The sequence below is a fragment of the Sparus aurata genome, chromosome 15 (assembly GCF_900880675.1).
Source record: "Sparus aurata chromosome 15, fSpaAur1.1, whole genome shotgun sequence".
In the NCBI taxonomy this organism is placed as follows: domain Eukaryota; kingdom Metazoa; phylum Chordata; class Actinopteri; order Spariformes; family Sparidae; genus Sparus; species Sparus aurata.
This window is the reverse complement of record NC_044201.1, coordinates 15,926,164-15,945,149: the sequence shown is the minus strand read 5'-3', so window position 1 is coordinate 15,945,149 and position 18,986 is coordinate 15,926,164. Positions and strand designations below refer to the sequence as shown.

Genomic DNA, 18,986 nt, shown 5'->3' with positions numbered 1-18,986 from the left:
TGTTTCGGCAGAGCCTCCCGATAGAGGGCTCACTTAGTGGTTTTTCTCCCGTCAGCATTGTGAAGAATTGATAACTCGGCTCAAGGGACCATGGGGAAGAGCTTTAAAGGTATATTATTACAGCAAAATATTTGAAGAAGAACATGACATCCTGCTTTGAGTTATTGAGCCGTCCTTGCTGATCCAGACATTGACTCTTATTGTACTGTTCAATGTTAAAACTCTTGGTAGTCATTTAATGTTGATCCTGATGCATACCGGGAGTCTGTCCAAGACATTCTTAAAGTTGACGGGGTTATGAAGAGAGCCAGGGCTCCTCAGTCCTCACAGATGATTGACAATCCAGTGAAAGAGGCTGAAGTATAAGCTGTTATATTGCTTTACTCCCCGCGGTGTCAAATGGAAATGAGATGAATTTCGCAGACGTAGCTTGGTGTTTTTCAGGTGGAAGCACAATGCGGCTCTTGAGAGAGCAGGACAGAGGTCACAGCGCAAGATCATCGAAAACCATTCATAACTCGGTCTCGTTCTTTCCCAAAAATTAGACATTTGGAGATTCGCTGTCTATCGCTTTCTCCATGCTGTGTTGTTACGCTTTACTGCCTGGCTATAACTCAACTGTGCAAACCTGAAGTGTAAGAGCCCCTCCAAACAAAGCGTAAAATGAATGGCCACCAGCTGCTGTTTCTTTTTACGGTCCTCGGGAAGGAACCTGCCTCGGAAATTTCCTGCAGATGTGATCGCATGACTGGTTGGTGACAACTTATAAAAGGAGACTCAGGGGCACCCAGTGAGCCCCCGGGAGACAGAGGGATCAAGCGTGCATGGGGATAAGGAGAAACAGAGTGGGGTCTTACCTTAAAAGGCAGAATCCTGAGGGCTGTAGGCCATAACAGCAGGAATGTGGTCCTCTGACCTGAACACTTGGTACTTTCATACACTCTACTTTCTGTAGCTGTGTAATTCCATACAGGTAGAACTCACATTACATTCTTAACAAATAAACCTAAATGAAATAAGAATTTGGTTAAATGGCCAACACTGCTGGATGGTATTAGACAGTTCAGCACTGAGTCATCCCTCTTGTAGATATAAGACAGTCAGGAATTCAACATGATATCAAGAGACCAGAGGCAGTTACAGTGAAAATAAACAGCAGGCTAACTTTCTCCAGCCAAGGTAGTTTTATGGCAATGTGTAATGATTTGCTTTTTGAGAGTTGCAAGCTTTACAAAGGCCTTTTGAGAGTTAAAAGCACTAAATAATGCTCGTTGGGGTTGAATTGGAGCAGCTGAAGGATGTAACTGAGCAATAGTTCAACATTTTGGAAAATGTGCTCATACTTTCTAAGAGTTAGATGGCAAGATTCTGACCACATGTTTGTACGCCAAATGTGAGGCAACAATAAGCAGCCTCTTAGCTTAGCATATCATAAAGACTGGAAAAAGAGAACCAGCTAGACTGGCTGTGTCTATATTACTGACAGTATATAGTAGTGTATACCAAAAACCTGCCAAGTAGCACTTCTATGGTTTACTCATACACATGTTACGCTTGGACAGGGCCAGGCTAGGTGTTCCTCTGTTTGCGATCTTCGCGCTGATCGAAGCTAACTGGCTGCTGGCGGTGACATAACCTCCTCCGAGTGGTAATGATTTATCAACCTTCTCAAAAAACAAAACACTTCACATTAACAATTTGGGGTTTTAGGAGGAGCCACACTGAGGTCGAGGTGTGGAACTGTCCAGCCAGTTCAAAGACATTCAAAGTATCTGTTCTTACCAACTGTATCGAGCTATGTAGGCCATTTTTCACACAAGCAGGCTACTTGTTAGATGTAGCACAGCAGCTTTGGACCTGAACAGGCTGTGGCAAGCTGGTTAACATGCATGAACTTTGGTAGCTAGCTCTGCAACATAATAAGTAGAAGTCATGTCAGAAATAAAATTCTTACATAGTGCCCCTTTAAGATCACCAGATTTGTCACAACTCCCAACAAACAATGTGGATGGAGTCATCATCGCCATTTTGTTGTGGAGGAATAACACATTTTTATTTGTATATGCCTCAATATCAATGCATTATTCCCTGCAAATTAACAAAAATGTTTAAAAAAATCTTGTTTGTTTACAAAGCTATCAGCGGCGCTAACCATGTTTGAACACGCCGAAGTCCGAATAACGAAAGACCGTATAGTTAACCATTGAATATATTAATACACTGATCAACAAATATAAGCACTTAAAATCACAGTGCAAAACCTTTTTGCATCTAAATCTCGTAAATGCTCTCAACTATTTTTACACGTGTCACAAATGCACCAATAAAGGCCACTCCCAGGGCAACTCGGTGACCTGGCCTCATTATCGGATCCCAGATAAGATCTTATTTTGGTGATGGAGATGTTGTTGATCTGAAAGAGGCAAACATGGTAGGTGATGTCACCCACATCTATAAGGGGAGATACCCATAATCCCATTCCTCTCCCTCACCCTTCACTCAGCGTTGCACTAGGAATTCTCAGAGGGTTGTCTGGAGGAAATGCAGCAAAGAGCAGATATATAAATACCTCCCATGGGTGGATATAGGTTGCCGGCCCAAGGAGAGCACCCGGCTGGGTAGTTGCTGCCCTGGGTTGGGGGCATGCCATTTGAAAAGAGACAAAATATAGACAAGGGTGATCTTAGAAAGACTCACATGACCACTGCCTTTGGTTTCTTTCCCTCGTAATGCCTTAGAAGGACAGCTCAGATACAGAGCGCATGTTAGTGTCCCATCCTACAAGGCTCAGTCACAGTCTTCTTCATTCTTCTCAGGCTGGAATAAAAATGAATAAACATGAATAATTCATGAATTGTTTGCAGTGTGGGGTGGGGGTTGTCGTAAATTAAGCCGATTAAAATGGCAAGCACAGAGTTTATGCTAACCCCAGTGTCTCAGGGCACCCTCGTGTTTATCATAAAGCTGACATGACGGTGAAAGTCACTGACTGCAGCCTGATACAGTAATGTACGATATCTGGTGTTTATCTGGGGAAAAACAATAAGACAATTACATGATTTGAATGACTCAACAAAACAACAAATTATCGGGAAAACAGATTGTTGTTCAATCCATAAGTTTCTTTTTTTATTCATTCCTTTCTTTACTTGCAAATCTATCTGAAGTTTGCTAACTAATTAACAAGTTTGTTAACATTAGATCCGGTCCAGATCAGGTAGGTCTATAGCAGGGGTGTCAAACTCATTTTCAGCCCGGGCCACATCAACATTATGCTTGCCCTTAAAGGGCCGGTTGTAACTGTAAGACTGTATGAATGTAACTACTCCGTAAAATATTGTAACAAATAAGTGTCTCTGCATTTAATTATTATTTATTCAACTGTACAAATGTTGAACAAGCATTTACATAAATGTAAAAATATATTTAAGCACATTGCTCTGTAATTATAACTGGTCCCTTTAATTTATCAGTTTAAGAAACCCACCATTACTCCATCAATCACAGATCAAACTTTTCAAATTAATAACAAAGATAAGCCAAATATGATCACACACAAGTTATTACATCAACTTTGTTCAAAATGTTTTTGTCACTGTTGAGTTGGGCAGAACTATGGCACACAAATAATTCTGAGCTGCTAAAACACGTCTCACGTGTGTGGCATTTTAGAAAAACAAAAAGCAGAGAGCCTTGCAGAGGTAATGAGAGATGGTTTTGATTACAGTAAATATTTGAACACATACACCTGTAAACACACTGAATATGTGGCATTAACAGAGCACATGAAAAAGCACCAGGAACTGAGGCTGAGATGCTTTGACAGACAGGAAAGTGGGCAACATTGTCCTGTTCCAACTGGGACCTCCACAGGTGTAGTTTTCGCTGGAAAGCTGTGACCATGTCGGACTTCTTGTGTGATGACTTCACTAATCCAACCAAGCCCGTTTTTCCTCCACACATTGCAGATGCACCATCGGTAGTTAACCCATCAACTTGTCCCACGGTAATTTAGTTTTACTCACGGACCTTTCCACCGCATCAAAAATGTTCCTGCCCGTTGTCGTCGTCCCATGCATGGCAGCTACATCCAAGAGCTCGTCGCTGACGGTGAAGTCTGCCTTCACGCCTCTTATGAAAGTGGACAGATGCGCTTTATCCATGTTGTCCGCGAAAAAGCAGGTAACTGCGTGACTCTTCGGCCAGCTGTGTTGTCAGATTGTCTGCTAGTTCCTTAACTCGGTCTGCGATGGTGTTTCTTGACAAACTGATATTGTTAAAAGTCTGATTCTGGTCGGGGCACACCTGCTCACACACCTGCTCACACACCTTTAGCTTGCACCGCTTCACAAATGCGCCCTCCGAAAAACACTTGGACGCTCGGGTGATTTCTTCAGCCACAATAAAGCTAGCTTTCACTGCTGCATCACTTTTAGCGGTAGCTTTGGTGAACACATTCTGCTGCAGCTGCAGGCTGCCTTTTAATTTGTGGACAACTTCTCCATCACTTCTTAGAAATCCGCTTTAGTCAAACGCTGATATGGAAACACTGGGATCTCGCGGCAGGATGCGGTCTTTTCGCGGGTCACACAATGCACGTCGGGTTATCGGGTCATCGACATGCATTGTGGGAGATGTAGTTTATGGTCACTGTACACTGTAAAGCAGTGTAGACTTTTATTTTAAGACAATTGTATACCTTTTAAGCTCTCGCGGGCCACATAAAATGACGTTTGACACATATGGTCTATAGTGTTGAACACTGTTTTTTAATTCAAAGTTTCATTTGCAGGCTTTGAGGAAGTTTATGTCATTTCCTCCTTCAAAGGTTGCACTCTTTCTTTAAATCCAATATTTCTTTTTATCAACCTTTTTTTTTAGCACTAGCTGGGAATGGTCCCTGGGCCTTATGGACCAAGAGTGGCGCTGCGTCAATAAACTGCTGCTTTGTTGCCTCTACTGTCATCCCTATCTTTTACGTGAATTTTGCCTTTGATATTGATCAATAATGATGATGAGGTGATTTCCTTGCCCTTGTTCAGCGGAAAAGGGGGTGAGGGAAAGAAAGGGAGGGAGAGGGAGCGCACCAGAAAAATACTGCCTTTCAGCTATTCATATTTCTATCCATATCGTGACATATTCTATCGATAAAGACATGAGAACTAGTGAAACATTGGTATGACTATCCATCTTTCTTTAAAAGAATGAATACCTGTGCTAGTCAGGATGTTTACAACAGGAGAGAGTGTTGCTCGGACCTCTTTAGTCCACAGGAGTCACCAGAGTCCACAATTTATAAAATATACAAATAATAATAATAAAAAAAAATAAAATGTAATAGTGTAATTAACATTCAAAAAATTACAGTTAAATAGCTGTATGTGTATAACATGGAGGCCCATACGAACACTTTTTGAACGGTGCAATTCACACAAGACCGGGTATTGTGCTGAATACTGCCCAACATAAATAACCCTGAATTATGATTCTCATTAGAGATAAACCAAAGGTACGATTAAGCGTACAGTAGCCCTTGTTTTGCTCTACATAGCGTGACAGCACGATTAACCAGGCCTGTGTTTTGTCACTGAGGTATTCTGGTGCTTCTGAGGTGACACCGCTCTGTTTAACTCTCGTCCTGCCTCTGCCCTCCTTTCAGCTCGGCCCTCACGTGCTGAAGATACAAACTCACCTCGCCATGGTTACTGTCCGCCAAACAACAGTCAACAGTGCAGTAGACCTGAGGTATGCTTCGCCTGCCAGACCAAACTGCATGTGAGCTCCCGCGTATCTGCGCTGCATCAACCCCTGCTCGGGCTCATTTTATTCACCCCTGAGAATAACTTCTCTCCGCTCGCTCCCCTTGTTGACTTTTGAAAGGGAGCTGCGGCCCGGTGCTGCTAAATCAGCAGATCTGCTGAACACTTGGTTCCAAGCTCCATGCTCAGCATCCCAAAGTAAATGTTCCCAAGGAAGTTCTACTACCGAGGCCCTGGTTATCGTAGTCATGGCATTCAATTTTGGATCAGGTACAGTGCATATCAACGAGAGAGAAGAGAAATATTTAACAATAATATTTCTAGAAAGGCTGTTCTCATACCTCAGATATTTCCTCCTGCTTTCCTCCTGCTCGGGGGAAAGTACTGTATCTGTGTTTGGGCTCATTTTGTGCTCTAGGACATTTACAGCAGGTGAAGACAAGAGGAGCTTTATCCTGCCTCTCATGTCTCCGCTGTCTCCGTTGAGGGCCAGCAAGCCGGGAAACGTCTTATTAAAGTTTCCCCCCTCATCCGCCTGACACGGCTCAAGTCCGGCTACGAGGGGCTCCTTCCCCAACACCTCTATGTGGAAGACAGTGTGCACAATATGCAGCTCTGTTGTGGAGGTTGGATGGAAAATTTTGCTGGGTCTGAGCAGTGCTTTCTTTGGCACCGTTGGCCTCTGGGCCAAAGCTTATTCATCTGTGAACTGACAGCTTCACCTTAGCCCAGGAAACCGAAGAGCTGGATCCCCCGGATCACTGATCTACTGGACGAAGGTTCATGAAATGTTCTTGAATGACTTACCTTGTAATGTCAGGGCTTTTGTGTGCCTCTTTGTCTTGATATGTTATATTTTATTGTAGAACATGCCTCACAAGTTATTTTTAATGTGCAATTTCTGGTTGCTAAATTCTAACATGCTGCAAAAGTTCTTCACCATCCTACCAAACCACGACATCAAAGTCTAAGAGGCAGAATTCAGCAATTAGGCTTTTTTCTGTTTCTGTCAAGAAAGCAACTGGTCGGGAAATTACAAGGCAGCAGGTAGTGGCAACACCCGTGTCTCCTCCCTCACTCGGCTAACATCACCAATTTGGCAGTCACTCCCCTGTTTTCAGTAGTAACACCCGTTCAGCTGCATAGCAAACATCTGAACAAAAGTGACATTCATTTAGAAATTAATTTAATTCGAGAGAGATTCAAGAAAAACATGAAGCTGAGCTGAGCTGTGACTTGCGTGTTAAAACAAGTGGAATATTGTTCTTCTTGTGACTCTGTGGGAGTCACAATGAACTGCCTGATCGTGCTGCTGTACGGCATGCAATATCAGAGGCTGCTGGAGTCAAGGTCTCATTTGGTCAGACTACCACCTTGGCCTCGTGGTAATGAAAAACAGTCCACCAGGAGTATTTCTACCTTCCATCTCTGGTATTTTGTCGTTTGCCCTCAGGCTCTTTGGGAAGAATTTAGCCAGAAAGAAGACAAGACATCCTGTGTCCGCCCGCTTGTTGTCTTGGCTTTGAAAAAAACGAATCATCAATCTTAATTAAAGGTGCAATATGTAGGATTTTTAGTTAATTCCAAAGTTAACTTATATTATCAACAGAATGTGAAGAAAAACTATTTTTGACATTTATGTAATGTGTTGAAGATACCTGCTAAAGTTAGCATGCTAACCAGCTAGAAAATCGCTTTCTCCCAGTGGTCCACATCTCCTGTGTTAGCAGTGTAAACACTAGTACTGCCCTGGAAGTCCTGCTAGCTTCACAGCTAACTAAGCTAACAAGCTGACAGTAGCCTCAGTCATGGATGTTCAAAAAGAATACAGTAGGCAACAGGTAGCACCTATCCTGGGGATGTGCTACCCCTATTTGTTGGGAGCATGAATTCAAGATGGGCAAATCTTACGTATTGCACCTTAAAGACAGACCACAATAAAATGAGGGCTCAAAGCCAACTGGTCACAAACAGAAATCAGTCTGTATTTGATGTGAGAGTATTGAACTCACAGTCAGAGAACATGGAGGCAGTGCTCAGGGTGTAACATATGTCGAGTATTTGTATTGGATTTCACAAAACACTGGTATTTCCTGGTATTTCGTGTCCGGGAGCTTTGGCATCCTCACAGAAATTCTTCTAATATGTTACACAACACGCTACAGTGCTGTGGTCGCAAATTCTTTTGTAAAACAAAGGCAAGTTTGCTTGGGGTCCATGCTTGTCAAAATGAAGGCTGTCATCAAGTCAATGATCTGCCATTGCAGGTAAAAGCATAGTAATTACCCCGACAGCAAAGGTTTTCATTACTCATACTCAGAAGTTGTATGCTTCAGCTGAGCTTATGCAAACTTGTCAGCTCTAACTCTGGGATTTTCCACGGAGCATCTGCCATGACACGGGTTTTCATGTGTGGGGAAATGTTCATGTCTCCTCGAACATCTGGTTTCACGGCAGCTTCACATGCCTTGGCCAGGCCGGTTGCGGTTGTTTACGGACATTCTGAAGCCTTCGAGAGGTTGGCCACATTGGCCCGCTCAATGACAGAAGTGAAACCGAACCCCAGATAATCATTTGCATGTGAAATTAGCCTGCTAGCACAAGTACATTTGACTCTGGATGTGAGGGAATCCAGCTTGTTTTCTCTAAACAGGCATGGCACAGCTGCACGTGCGTGATTGGGGGAAGCCTGCCATAAGCTTCCATAAGGTGTTGTTATAACTTAGCCTTCATTTGTCTACACTGAAGGGCCCAGAGGGACAGAGGATGAGGGGGCGAAAGGGTTGTTGAGTTCAAGAGGCCGCATGTATGGGTGATCACTGTCCTGCTCTTTCAGGCTGTTGACTCTATGCGAGACTATCATTCAGCACTGGACAAAGTTTGCCTTAAGCGCGTGTTTTATAACCTTGTCTCAATATAAACATTGTGGCTGAAGATGGTGTAGCTCTAAGACGGAAGCCCTCCCTCCGCACTTGAAACAGCTGATTTATGTCTGGTCCTGGACACTTGTGCTCTGTGGCTGGAATGCAGGGAATTTCAAAGACCCCTCCCCTGCATGTCCCATCCACACGCAAACAAATGGAGCAGGCGCCTGGTTGGTCAGATGAAGGCCCACCGGTGCTCCCACTGCAGGGCAGGGAGGCAGAATGCAAGGAATGTCAGAGGCGAGAAAATAAATCCATTCTATCCTTCTCTCTGGCAATCTGAAGCTCTTCTGTAACTCTCTGCGTGCTACTTCTTTTTTCAGCATTATTCCGATTTCCAGCCTTTCTTCAGGTGACTTACTTAATTGTGTCTGGAATTAAAGATGCTATATGTAATAATTTGGTTGGAAACATTCAAAACTTAACTAAAATTTTCAACAGAAGGTGAGGGTATAACATTTTTGACATTATGACGTCCATGTATTGTGTTGCAAAGCATGCTAAACAGGTAGCCCTGGTCCATCACAGTCCAAAGCTCCTATGCTAACAGTGTAAACTCCAACACTTTCTCCCAGTGCTCTGAGCCCCCCAGTCTGAACAGCTAGCTGCATGGCTAACTGAGCTAACTAGCTAGTGGCAGCTACAGTTACCTGCAGTTAGCGCAGGTATTTGGTGTTGCTCGCTATTAGTTTTAGGTGGGAATTCAACAGATGCTGAATTATAACATATTGCACCTTTAACTCTGAGATCTGAAGTATGAACACATTACCTGCAAGAAATTAGCCGAAATAGGACAAAATCGATTTATTTGTGTTAAATCTTTAAAAACACAAATATGCATAGTGTTCTGTCATGTGGCAAATGAATCATGTGACAATCAAAATAATGCCTTGTTAAACACACTTAAAGTCACAAAATGCAAAAATGTTCAAGACTGTGTAAAAAAGCAAAGGACTGCAAAGTTATCGTGTGTATACCGTGGAAGTCAACGTAAGAGCACAAATCTATCATGTAGCGTTTTCACAGTCAAAGGCGCGATGGCCATGTTTTAACTGTAACTCAATAATACATGCATCATAAACATGCGGCTGGCATGGCAAACAAAAACAAAGAAAGAAGAAGAGGAAGAATCAACACTCCATAGAAGCTAGAATAGTTATATGTTTTGACAATAAAAACATAAGCAGCTCTGTCTATTGTAGCTCATTCTCATCTCAATGATATATCCAGACACCATTTTGATTGCTTTGTGAGTCTTTCTCTCCTCATGGCTATAGTTTAATAATTCCCTTTCTCCTCCTGGGGCCTCGGCGCAGCTCAAGGCCTGCTCTTCGCTGCCGGTTTATCCATTATGTTGAGCACATCGTCCAGGATGGATGGGCCCAGATCGAGTTCGAGGGAGAGGAATGACCCCGTGATCTGGGCGAGGGAATCCTGCGATGTGCTCTTCTCCTTGGAAAACTCAAACTCAAAATCACAGATGCGGCCCTCCTCCACACCACTGTCTCTGTCCACCCACTCTCCATTGCACTTTGAGAGCTCCTGCTTGAAGCCCATGGTAATGTCATTGTTAAAGTGTCCGTAACCATTGCAGTTGCCGTTCCCATTGAGACTCCTGCTGCCGTTGTAGATCTTGTTTTGGTAGTCCCCTTTACCACTGAAGCTGTCAAAGCTGTCAGTGCTTGTGTTGCTGTTCAGGCTTCCGTTAGCTTTGAAGGTGCTGTTGCTGTGACCGTTGATGTAATAGGACGATGGCTTTTCAAATCTGGTGTCACTCTTGTTTATTTTGTTGGCTTTGGCAACTGCCTTAGCGGTGGACTTGTCTGTGTTTTCCAGCAGATCCAAGAGGACGTCAGGCTTCAACTGGATATCTGCAGAGGGAGACGAAGGCTCGCTGCCGAAGACGTCCATGGAGCGCAACAGAGCGTCCATCTGCAGGATCTCTACTTCCTCTGTGCTGTCAGGTTTCATGGTAGCTGTGGGTCCAATGATGTCCTCCAGTGGCTCTGGGGGCATGGAAAACACAGTGGAGGAGATCATAGGAAGGGTAAGTGCCTGGCAGCCACCAATAGTTGGGAGAGAGATGGCATTCTTTAGCACCGGAGAGGGTGTTTCGGCAAAGGAAGCATCACCAGTGCTGTTAGCTCTGAGAAACTCACTTTGGGCACCATACTGAGGCTGGACGTCTCCCTTCCCAGGTAGCAGTTCATACTTCCCCTGGAGGAATGACATGTCACCGAAGGCATCTCTCTCTCCACCCTTGCCAATGTGGATGGTGTGGCGGAAGTCCCCAAGCGGTGGACTGATCATGTCTGGGGACAAAATATCTCTGAGGCGGCATTTCTTTCCCTTCTTACTGTTGTTTGGTTTCAGGTATATTGGTGCTTTCGCTGGCATGGCTGTAACTGAAGAGATCTCAGATATGCAGTATAGAAAAGTCGGAAGTGCTTTATAAGTTCTGGACGTTACAGTTCCCTTGGGGAAGAGCTCCAGTTACATTCTCAGTAACCAGTCATGCAGGACTCCAAAAATAATCTCAGCAATTGCAGCATCGATCAGGAAATGGGACTCCAAGCCGGACTGTAGACTTCCGGCGTTGTTGAAAGGTCGAATGGCAACTGTCCTGAAATCAGAGACAAATAGAAAATATATCAGCATCTTTTTTAAGAACATGAACTCAGCACTGACAAATTCCCTGAAGGTTACTTTGATGAGTCTTTCTACTGTCCTGCCTTCCAGAAAAAGAAATTCAGTCACCAAGTCCCACAAATATACTCCGGATCTTGCAAGAAAAAATATCCTCATCTTGCATCTGGCAAGCTCAGAAGCCAGAGCAGAGGAAGATGAGGCCTGGGTCGAAGGTGTTCTGCTGCTCTATTCACATTTCCACACATGAGCCTCCTTTGGCCTCTGCAGCTCTGGATGTGCTAATGTGGAACAGCTGGACTGCAGATTGGGAGAGGGGAAGCAAAGCGGGACTTTAGTAGGATCAGAGCAGGGCAGCCTGTTTTAGAAGCGAGCTACTGCTCAGACACGCACAGAGATAGAAGGAGATGGGGAGAAAGAGGGGAGGAAGGGTGGGTTTTAGGGGGATTGCACGAGGGAGATAGATTGAGGGATTACAGAGCAAGTGGATCTCAAGAAAGAAGGTGATGGCGAATGTGAATTGATTTGATGGGCAGAGGGTCGGCTTCGAGTTTAATAAAGGGCTGAAATACCAGCAAGGGTGCACAATGCATCGGGGTGGATAAACATTATTTAGGAGTATTGGATTTGATAAAAAAGGTGCCTAATTGCATTGAGCTTTTCCATTACAACCCGAGCAAGAATGTCAGCACGTTGGCAGCCAGCTTAGTGTAGGATGAACTCAGTAAAAAGAGGAGAGAACCGCTCTGACCGTTTGAAATGACATAGCAACCGGGGATAAAGGGAAAAACATTCGGTGGAGGAAGGGAGTTGACAGGGTGTGTGTGTGTGTGTGAGTGTGTGTGTGTGTGAGTGTGTGAGTGTGTGTGTGTGTGTGTGTGTGTGTGTGTGTGTGTGTGTGTGTGTGTGTGTGTGCATGATGGGGGGGTGGGAGAGAGGACCAGTGAAGAGAGAGCTTGCCCATTTATAGACATATTTACTTATGAGAGGTCTGTCAGCAGTGACTGTCTGACAGAGAGCACCGCCGCACAGAAAGCGCCTGGGCGGTCAAGTCCGCAGCAAAAAGGTCTCACAGAGAAAACATCCACATTCCTGCTGCAACCGACCCCGTGGAGACGCACTGCATCAGCCTTATCAGAGACACTTTAAGTAGGCTATGTTTATTCAGCAGGCGCATTAGTGTGGAGCCACAGAGACAGACACTTGCTGCGTATTCGGATCCAAAAAAGCAGGCTGGGAACCATTGCACTGACATCCATTTTGGATTCTTGAGCTTCCAACCTGTTTGCTGAAGTGCCGTAGTGCCGGTGCCTGCCTTTACGAGAGCCAGAACTTCAATAAACTGTATGGGATGTGGAGTAGGGGGACGCCATTACAACACAAATAAACCTGTCACCCAGCGAGCACTGTGGGGCTATATATAGGCATGACAAACACGGAGGGATGCAGAACATGTGCGAGTGTGTTGAATGGCAAGAGTCCTTGTGTATTCGAGTGCCGGTGTGAGAGCGAGGCGCCTGAGATAGCACTTTTGAATGCACGCCATGTGTGCGAAGGAGCGCGTGTTTGTTTGCTAATAGTGAGGGAGAGAAAGGGAAAGGGGGAGAAGGAGAGAGGGAGGGCGAAGAGGAGTGCTGCAGTGTTTGATGAAGGGGGGCGGGGGGTACAGCAAAATCCCTGGCTTGTTTAGTTCCAGCTTTTCTCTCCTTCTTTTTCTCTTCCTCCCACTTATTTTTCCCTTGTTGTAGTGTCTCTCCCCTTCCCTGCTGCTTCTTACTCATTTTCTGACCTTGACAGCTGATGCTCAGATGCTGCAGTGGGAAAATTGGGCTTGGATTTGAAGGGAGACAAATGCATGCAGCACGCCAAAAAGCTGCTTCCTGTGGGCTCAGGGCGCACATATCCATATCTGTGTTAACTTTTTCCTAAGAATAGAAGGTCACTGCTGCACTGCTGACTGTAACACTCCCTATCAAGCATACCTATTGATTATTGGCTGCCCTGATGAAATTATAACAATCCGCCTGGTTTGTTTGGACCCTCTGCTCTCCAGTGGCCATGGGAAAACGCAAAACTCATGCATTATAATAGATGATAATGTTGGCTGGAATCAATAGTATGGACAGAACTTGTGGAAAATCCTCTAGAAGAATCCAACTCTGGGGGACATGTGCTGTGCATCCTCAAGGTCAACACTTGTGGCCCGTGAGAAGTCAGCGGTGAAAGCCTGGAGGTCTGACCTTCACGTCAGCCATCCTGCTGGTGGCTCAGTTTGACTTCTATGACAAACATGACTGGAATTCCAAAGGCTGAGAGAAAAGCATGAGGAAAACAATATCCTCATGTCTACCAGTATGAGGGTTATGTTAATGAAAGCTCATGGAAATGACCATTGATTTGAGTATATGTGGAGAATCTCAAGAGTCATAGTGATGTTAGTTAAGCTTCTGTTGGACCAAAAGGAAATTAATCAATTACAAGGGCTCAGGATCCCCCAAGACGACTGACCCAATCAATCCATTTGTGTCTCTGCAGGCTGTTAATAGTCAAGCAGGTGTATTCTGGTATATCTCAAAGCCAAGGCCAGATTTGCACACTCCTTTTGGAACTGCTCCAAATAAAAGGCGGCGTGGCACGTGTCGACGGGTACGAGGCTCAGCGGCGCCAACCTTCGCAGAATGCGGTCGCGGGTTTCATTTACACCTCTGGGGAAGTGCGGATCCGATGGCACCTTCCTTTCAGAAGTGCTTGCCTGAGCAGCCATCCAGTCATAATGGGAGCTGCAGGGATAAAGCCACTGTGTCATTGGGTCAGCAAGAGCTATCTGTCTGGGCATGAAGTGATCTGGAGCCACTCCAGCCTCTTTAAAAATGGAGCTTTGCCTCATCAGCTCGTGCTCGGAGGGTTAGTTATAAGTGAGGGGGGCAGCAGAAGGACCAAGGTGATGAAAGTTTGGAGCAGATAAATGCAGGGTTGGTATCTGATAATTAAAGTGACGGCTCGCGATTTGTCTGGGTATTTCTGGACACCTCAAAGTCACGTGTGATAGAAGTGGGTCAGTGTATTCTTAGAGGAAGTGTCACTAAACAACTGATGCTCCGCAGTTTACAGTAAACTGCTCCAAAGCCGGCGATGAGCGATGGACAGTGAGAGCAGCTGTCCAGAATATGACCTGCAAAGGACTTCCTCATTCTTTGGAATAGAAACCGTGCATCCGCTAAATATTACTCCCCTGGTGGGATTACTGTGCTGACATTTCACATCAGTGCCATTGAAAAATAGCATGCTCTTCTGCACTTGTATCATCGTTGTGGTCATTGTAACATCATCATCCCCTCACTGTGTCTTCAAAGCAACTTCATGGAAGTTTGAAGTTTCGAAATACTCCTCTGACATCTAACCACGGCCTTGACTTCTGTCACGCCTTTGAATAGCAGAAAGACCCTCTCTTTGGGGCTGTTATAAAAAGCACATACCACAGAGGGTAATGGTAGCCTTACAGAATAGGCCGAGCTGTTTGTTTCATAAAAAATAAAAAAAACCCTCAATTATAGGCAAAGGCCTAACTTTCGGGGGCCTGGTGGCGGTGCCGGGACCAGGGCGAATAGCAGGGTGGAGTATTTGTTCTGTCTTTCTTTCTCGCTCTCCTCGTGTGCCACCCGCAAGCATGGCCGGCACTTGCCAGAGTTATCCTTGGCAGCGATGAGCAGGAAAGTGGATGAAAGCGCATGGAACATGAAGGGAATGTCAACATAAAAAAAAAAAAAAAAAACTCCTTTCCTTCCCCAGAGAGATAAAGGCAAAGCCAGCTATGCATTTTTTTTTTCAGATTGGACATGCCTTAAATGTGTAGCTGGACTAAAAATGTCTCCCTTGGAAAGCGGGGAAGATATCATGTTGCTCTTAACAGCTCAGCTCTTGTGTTACATGTAGAGTGTCTGTGAGACACAAGCTGAACTTACAATGCATGCTTCCACACGTTTCACTGTTACTAAGCAATATCATATTCTGGTCTAGACATTCACAAAGAACCCGGACACCACCGTGATAGCGAGCAGACCGCAGCAGCATCATCCAACCTACTATTTTAGATTACTGTAATGCATCTCTGATCTCACTCACCTCAGATATTCCGATGAGATCTTGATCCTTCCCAGGTATCCTGGTGCTCTCCTGAATGCTGCAGCCCCAGGTTGATGTGTGTGTGTGTGTGTCAGTATGTGTGTGTTTTCAGTGGCTGCTGTTCTGCTCCTGTGGCATGTTGACACTGCTCTGCCTCGGGGCTGCACTTCTGTCGACTGGGACGTCTGCCGGACAGCTGTTTTGGAATTGCGCTCCGGCTCCTATTCAAGTCAAGTCTCCTCCTACGCCTCCCCTCGACTCCCCCCTCCTTCTTCCTCTCTCTCTCTCTTGCTCACTCTCTCTCTCTAGCGGCACCTGTGCATGTCTGTCCTCTCTCTCTCTCTCTCTCTCTCTCTCTCTCTCTCTCTCCTTACCGAGAGCTGAGATTTTTTAAGGCAGCTCTGTGGTGTTTTGAGGATCCTCCTTGCTTCCTGCGCCTTGGTGGAGCTGCGGTGACGAGTGATCACAAGCTCCGGCTCGAAAAAATGAGCACGGCGCGACTCATGGGATGTCTGGCTGTCTCTCCACTTCTAAAACAGTCCATGATATGTTCGCTAATGTGTGTTCTCTCTCTCCCTCATCTGCTTCTCTGCCTCACCCTGTCTGACTTTTTGCGGCCGCCCAAATCTGATAAGAGCTATTCTGTAAATGCAGCCGACAGACACTTGACTCGACTCTTCCTGTCTGTCTTTTAAGACTCTCCTCTCCATCCTTATCTGTCTATCACACATGCACACCCACCCTTTAATTATTTTGCCTCTTCAAAACTGCCTGACTCTGTTAATTTTGTGCACCGGTCTTTATTTTTCAAAGCTGCAGCCGGGGCGACACTGTGTGACTAATTGTTGCAGAATACTGCAGCACTGCAGCACATGCAGGGGACGCTTAAAGAAAACGACTGATGGACAGCACGTGGGTTGAGCTGCAGCAAAAACAGTCCTTCTGAGAATTGTGTTTCTCTGTATGAGTCAAATTCAAAGGCAGAGACACATTTCTAACCTGATGCCCTCAAGTCAAGGACATAGCAAACCTCGCTGGTGCAGGCATTTTGGTTCTATTCCTATGTAGTTAAAAAAAATTCTGTCACCTTGGTAACCAGTGCAGCCCAGAGGTGATGTCACACGCTGCTGTGTAGTTGCCCCCCAAAAGAGACTGGGGGAAAGCATGGGAGAGGTGTGTGTTTCTGCCTGTACAGTGGATTACAAAGGGGCAAAGACTACACGAGTGGGGGGAGGGGTCCTTGTATTTTAAATTGATGTGTGTGTGTGTGTGTGTGTCTGCGCTTTAAGAAAAGGGGTGAATGCATGTCCTCACAAGCTGCAGCCGTACCCAGCAATAATCCTGCCTTGTCGGTCATACGAGGCGGCACATCCCTCTGCAAACACCTCAAATTCTCACTTCTCCTTCCTGCTAAATCTGGCCCGGGGAGCTCACCCTCCTTAATCTGCTTTTCCCCCGCTGCTATATTTCATGTCATGGATGCACGACTGTAATAACTAGCCGTACGAAATACTTTGCAAAGCCTTTGCACTTAAATGAATGAATGCAGTGGTTGTGTGTGTTTGTGGACAGCTCACACTGCTGAGACACCCTCTATTTAACTTGCACAGGGGTTATTTAGCACCGGCTAAACAGCAGTTGTGAATGGAGCCCTCTTAGCATGGTGTTGTTGTGTCGCCTCGGGGTGATGTCATCGCGGCGTCCATGTGGCCGGCACATGATCTGTAAGTAGAACACACAACACTGTCTTCTCATTAAGGAGGACCCTTGCAACCATGGAAACTCCAGAGATATGGCTGGAAAAGGGAAGTCTATGTACTTTCCCCCCCTGAAAGATAAATTGCCCGGTAGTAGAGGGATGGGAAATTCTGCGAGTGAAGAAGTTGTAATTACTTTATAAATGCTTAATCAATCTTTTAATTTACTCATTCACAAGGGTAATGCACATTAATCATCTCTCTAAGTGCCTCAGTGTTAGCCAGCTGGCTGCAGTCCGTTGGCAAGACATTCTAAAACAGAATAGGTCTTTTGACTTGTTAAAGTAAGACATGCACAGGTGTAACTACCAACATCAACAATGGTTCTGTCAGTGACCTTGTAAACTATGTCAGTTTGACAGCATGAGCCAGCATGAAACTGGTGCAGCTAAATGGAATCCAGCAACTGGTGCAGCTAAATGGAATCCAGAAATTATACACTTGCGTATTTTCACCTGTGCTTCCTTACTTACTGTTAAGTCAAAACGGCATATAAATTCAGAGTAAGGGAGGGAACAATTCCGATGGTAATATTAATACGGCTGCTATTTTCCACTGACATCGTGTCGAGGTGGGAAGGTCAAATCCCAATCTGCTGTTATCTCACAAATCGTTGTCAGTCGCCCCCCCCTCGTGGCATAATTGTTGAAAAACGCGCGCTAAAGTGCCCTCCTGGGAGCCAAAACGTACGCTAAAGTGTCCTCTTGGGGGCCAAAAAAGCGTGCCAAAGTGCCCTCTTGGTTGGCAAAACACACTAAACTGCCCCCTTGGCTGGTCAAAACATGATAAACTGCCCTCTTGGGAGCCAAAACTCATGCTAAAGTGCCCTTCTTTTCGCCCCTGCCCTTCAAAAAGTCTGTGCACGCCACTGCAGTGGATAGTTACAATCTGGAGGGACATCAAATTTTTTTTAATGTAAAATAGATAATATTTGATAACCGTATTAGCTTCCGTTAGACAGCAGCTAACAGTAGCATTCAGCCACTTCCTAGCTAACTTTACCGTTTGATAGTTTTGCTGATTCGATAGGAAAGGCAAAGCACGTGTTGAATACTTTTATTTGAACCTGGAAGTGAGACATGATGAATGTTATCAAATAGTGATGTTGGAAAATAGTTGAATTTGAACATTAGCTTACAGGCATCAAATATGTTGTTTTACCTTAAAATATGGCCGGATGTCTCTCAAAATTTTCACTTTCCATCACCCTTTCAGTTGCAGATCAATCAAGATGTGATGAAATTAAAATCATTTGTCAGATTCAGAACCTGGCCCAAAGCGACATAACATTATAACCGCATTCAAGCTTCCCATCCTGAGCGTGATGCTGGGGGTATATGGCCGCCATCTGAATATGGCCTGTTGGGAGATATAAGTGGCCGGATAGAAAACAGAGGATTTGCAGCCTTTTTAATTACAAATGACAATCGTTTTGGAAACAAGTATCGTATCTTCTTGGAATGTCAGAACTAAGTAATGTAAGCTCTGATCCTTGTTGTGCTGACCTTTGCTAGAGCTTGTGAATGGAGGATAATATAATAAGGAGTGTTTTTGGAATACATAAACATAAATCATGATCACATTGAAACCAAACTAAAAACACTGCCTGAGTAAAATATCACCAAGCATATTGTAACCTGTAGCTCATTCTGCCTGGTAGCTTCATCAGAACAGATCAGGTGAGATTATAAAGCTTGTTTAAAGGTGCTATAGGTACATAAGTTTACTCGCCAGCAGTGGAAATGCCAGTGTTGGGCTAACTGTCATTTTGCTTCATT

General features: G+C 44.9%; 1 protein-coding gene across 1 annotated transcript; it reads right to left on the bottom strand.

The window, feature by feature from the left end:
• Positions 1-9,472: 9,472 nt before the first annotated feature.
• cdc42ep3 (CDC42 effector protein (Rho GTPase binding) 3) lies at positions 9,473-16,083 on the bottom strand. Its single transcript, XM_030442971.1, has 2 exons — positions 15,452-16,083; positions 9,473-11,306 (listed from the first exon to the last, which is right to left on the bottom strand). The coding sequence occupies exon 2, from the start codon at positions 11,078-11,080 to the stop codon at positions 10,001-10,003; it is 1,080 nt and encodes a 359-aa protein (XP_030298831.1). The 5' UTR covers positions 11,081-11,306; positions 15,452-16,083; the 3' UTR covers positions 9,473-10,000.
• Between the last annotated feature and the right edge of the window lie 2,903 nt (positions 16,084-18,986).